At 55.7% G+C, this 3,656-nt stretch overlaps 1 protein-coding gene across 1 annotated transcript; it reads right to left on the bottom strand.

The window, feature by feature from the left end:
• Positions 1-275: 275 nt before the first annotated feature.
• ENH_00030460 (hypothetical protein, conserved) lies at positions 276-2,807 on the bottom strand (the record flags this gene model as incomplete). The annotated part of the gene is made up of 8 exons (XM_013580109.1): positions 276-340; positions 587-702; positions 951-1,100; positions 1,681-1,718; positions 1,822-1,928; positions 2,227-2,370; positions 2,468-2,521; positions 2,735-2,807. The coding sequence occupies 8 exons, from the start codon at positions 2,805-2,807 to the stop codon at positions 276-278; spliced, it is 747 nt and encodes a 248-aa protein (XP_013435563.1).
• Positions 2,808-3,656: the final 849 nt, after the last annotated feature.

The raw sequence follows: 3,656 nt of genomic DNA on the forward strand, positions 1-3,656 counted from the left end.
CCAGCTGAACATTTCCACGCATCCTAGCAGCTCCTTCCACACACCAGTGAACCACAACACAACCACACTGCGCAGCTGCGAAGACCTCAGTCGAAAGCCCAACGCCAAAGTTGCTGGAAAGCGAAGCCATTCCACTTCTCTCGCCCAATGCGCCAAACTCACATTCTAAAACCCATAATGCCAAACAATCTTCCACGGTGGATGACAGCCGCAAATCAACAAGTCACCAACGGCAAACAAACAACCCTCCTACTCCCACACTCCACTGAACATGCCTACGCCCTTCCGTCCAGCCGAACCAGCAAATCACTGCCCACCAACACCAGCTCCAGCACCAATCCTGATTGGCACAAATTCCGAACCCTTCTCAACAGCCCCGCCCTGCTTGCTGCAGCAACACGCACTGCAACTGCGATCCAACTGACAACGCTCACACCCGCAAGGCACCACAGACAGGCCGCCTCTCCTCCAAAACCGATGGCCCACTCCTGGAATACAAACACAGCTTCTCATTTCAACGCATCTGAGTGCCTCCCTCCACACAACAGGAAACCACAACACAACCACACTGTGCAGCTGCGAAGACCTGCCTCGCACCCACAAGCTGCAAAGCGGCTGCAGGGCGGAACCATTCCAATTCTGTCGCCCAATGCGCCCCACTCACTAGCTGAAACCCAAAACGCCAAACAATCTTCCACGCACCTACACTGCCGCAAATCAACAACAACAACAAGTCACCAACCGCAAACAAATCACCCTCCTACTCCCACACTCCACTGAAAATGCCTACGCCCTTCCGTCCAGCCAAACCAGCAAATCACTGCCCACCAACACCAGCTCCAGCACGTATCCTAATTGTCACAAATTCCGAACCCTTCTCAACGGCTCCGCCCTGCTTGCTGCAGTACCAACACACACTGCAACTGCGATTCAACGGACAACGCTCATACCCGCAAGGCACCACAGACCGGCCACCTCTCCACCAAAACGGATAGTCCACTCCTGCAATACGAACAGACTTCCTCATATCCACGCATCTGAGTGCATCCCTCCACACAACAGGAAAGCACAACACAACCACACTGCGCAGCTGCGAAGACCTGCATCGCACCCACAAACGGCAAAGCGGCTGCAAGGCGGATCCATTCCACTTCTCTCGCCCAATGCGCCCCACTCACTAGCTAAAACCCAAGACGCTTAACTCCCCTCCACGCACCTACACAGCCGCAAATCAACAAGTCACCAACGGCAAACAAACCACCCTCCCACTCCCATTCGCCGCTGAACATCCATGCCTACGCCCTTCCGTCCAGCCAACCAGCACATCACTCCCCACCGACAGCTGCACCACGTATCCTAATTGTCACAAATTCCGAACCCTTCTCAACAGCCCCGCCCTGCTTGCTGCAGCACCAACACGCACTGCAACTGCGATTCAACGGACAACGGTCACACAGGCAACGCACCGCAGACCGGCCGCTTCTCCACCAAAACCTATGCCCCACTCCTGCGCTACAAACGCAGCTGAACATTTCCACGCTTTCGCAGACCCTTACACACACCAGTGAAGCACAATACAACAACACTGCACAGCTGCAAACGCCTGCCTTGCAAACCAAACGGCAAAGCGGCTGGAAAGCGAAGCCATTCCACTTCTCTCGCCCAATGCATGTTGCTCACCTCCTAAAATCCAAATCACCTAACACCCTTCCACGCACCTACACAGCCGCAAATCAACAAGTCACCAACGGCAAACAAATCACCCTCCCACTCCCACTCGCCGCTGAACATCCATGCCTACGCCCTTCCGTCCAGCCGAACCTGCAAATCACTGCCCACCAACACCAGCTCCAGCACGTACCCTGATGGCCACAAATTCCAAAGCCTTCTCAACAGCCCTGCCCTGCTTGCTGCAGCACCAACAGGACCTGCAACCGCGATTCAACTGACAACGCTCACACCCGCAAGGCACCACAGACCGGCCGCCTCTGCTCCAAAACCGATGGTCCACCCCGGCGCTACAAACACAGCTCCTCATAGGCACGCATTCGACGGCCCACACCGCACACCAACAAACCACAACACAGCCACACTGTGCAGCTGCGAAGGCCTGCCTCACGACTCAAACAGCAACGTGGCTGGAAAGCGAAGCCATTCCACTTCTCCAGCCCAATGCGCCCCACTCACTAGCTAAAACCCAAAAACGCCTAGCACCCTCCCACGCACCTACACAGACACAAATCAACAAGTCACCGACGGCAAACAAACCACCCTCCCACTCCCACTCCCCGCTGAACATCATGCCTACGCCCTTCCGTCCAGCCGGAACCAGCAAATCACTGCCCACCAACACCAGCTCCAGCACGTACACTGATGGTCACAAATTCCGAACCCTTCTCAACAGCTCCGCCCTGCTTGCTGCAGCACCAACACGCACTGCAACAGCGATTCAAATGACAACGCTCACACCCGCAAGGCACCACAGACCGGCCGCCTCTCCTCCAAAACATGTGCCCCACTCCTGCAATACAAACACACCTCCTCAATTCCACGCATCTGAGTGCCTCCCTCCACACAACAGGAAACCACAACACAACCACACTGTGCAGCTGCGGAAGGCTGCCGCACGACTCAAACGGCAAAGCAGTCCGAAAGCGACACCATTCCACTTCTCTCGCCCAATGCTCCGAACTCACTATCTAAAACCCAAAACGCCTAACACCCTTCCACCCACCTACACAGAAGCAAATCAACAAGTCACCGGCGGCAAACAAACCACCCTCCCACTCCCACTCCCCGCTGAACATCCATGCCTACGCCCTTCTGTCCAGCCGAACCAGCAAATCACTGCCCACCAACACAAGCTCCAGCATGTATCCTAATAGTCACAGATTCGGAAACCTTCTCAACAGCCCCGCCCTGCTTGTTGCAGCACCAACACGCACTGCAACAGCGATTCAACTGACAACAATCACACCCGCAAGCCACCACAGACCGGCCGCCTCTCCTCCAAAACCTATGCTCTACTCCGGCGCTACAAACACAGCTTCTCATTTGCACGTATCCAAGCATTCCATTCCACACACCAGTGAACCACAACACAATCACACTGCTCAGCTGTGAGGGCCTGCCTCACGATTCAAATGGCAAAGTGGCTGGAAAGCGAAGCCATTCCACTTCTCTCGCCCAATGCGCCCCACTCACATCCTAAACCTCAAAACGCTTAACTCCCTTCCACCCACCTACACAGCCGCAAATCAACAAGTCTCCAACGGCAAACAAACCACCCTCCTACTCCCACTCACCGCTGAACATCCAGGCCTACGCCCTTCCGCGAAATCGATGCAGCGGCTCACTGGCTGCCAACACTAGCTGCAGCACGTACACTGATGGTCACAAATTCCGAACCCTTCTCAACAGCCCCGCCCTGCTTGCTGCAGCACCAACACGCACTGCAACTGCGATCCAACTGACAACGCTTACATCCGCAAGGCACCACAGACCGGCCGCCTCTTCTCCCAATCCTATGCCCCTCTCCTGCGCTGCAAACGCAGCTGAACATTTCCACGCATCCTAGCAGCTCCTTCCACACACCAGTGAACCACAACACGACCACACTGCCCAGCTGCGAAGACCTGCCTCGAAAGCCCAACGCC

The sequence above is a fragment of the Eimeria necatrix genome, genomic scaffold, assembly GCF_000499385.1.
Source record: "Eimeria necatrix Houghton genomic scaffold, Enh_scaff2213, whole genome shotgun sequence".
NCBI lineage: Eukaryota > Apicomplexa > Conoidasida > Eucoccidiorida > Eimeriidae > Eimeria > Eimeria necatrix.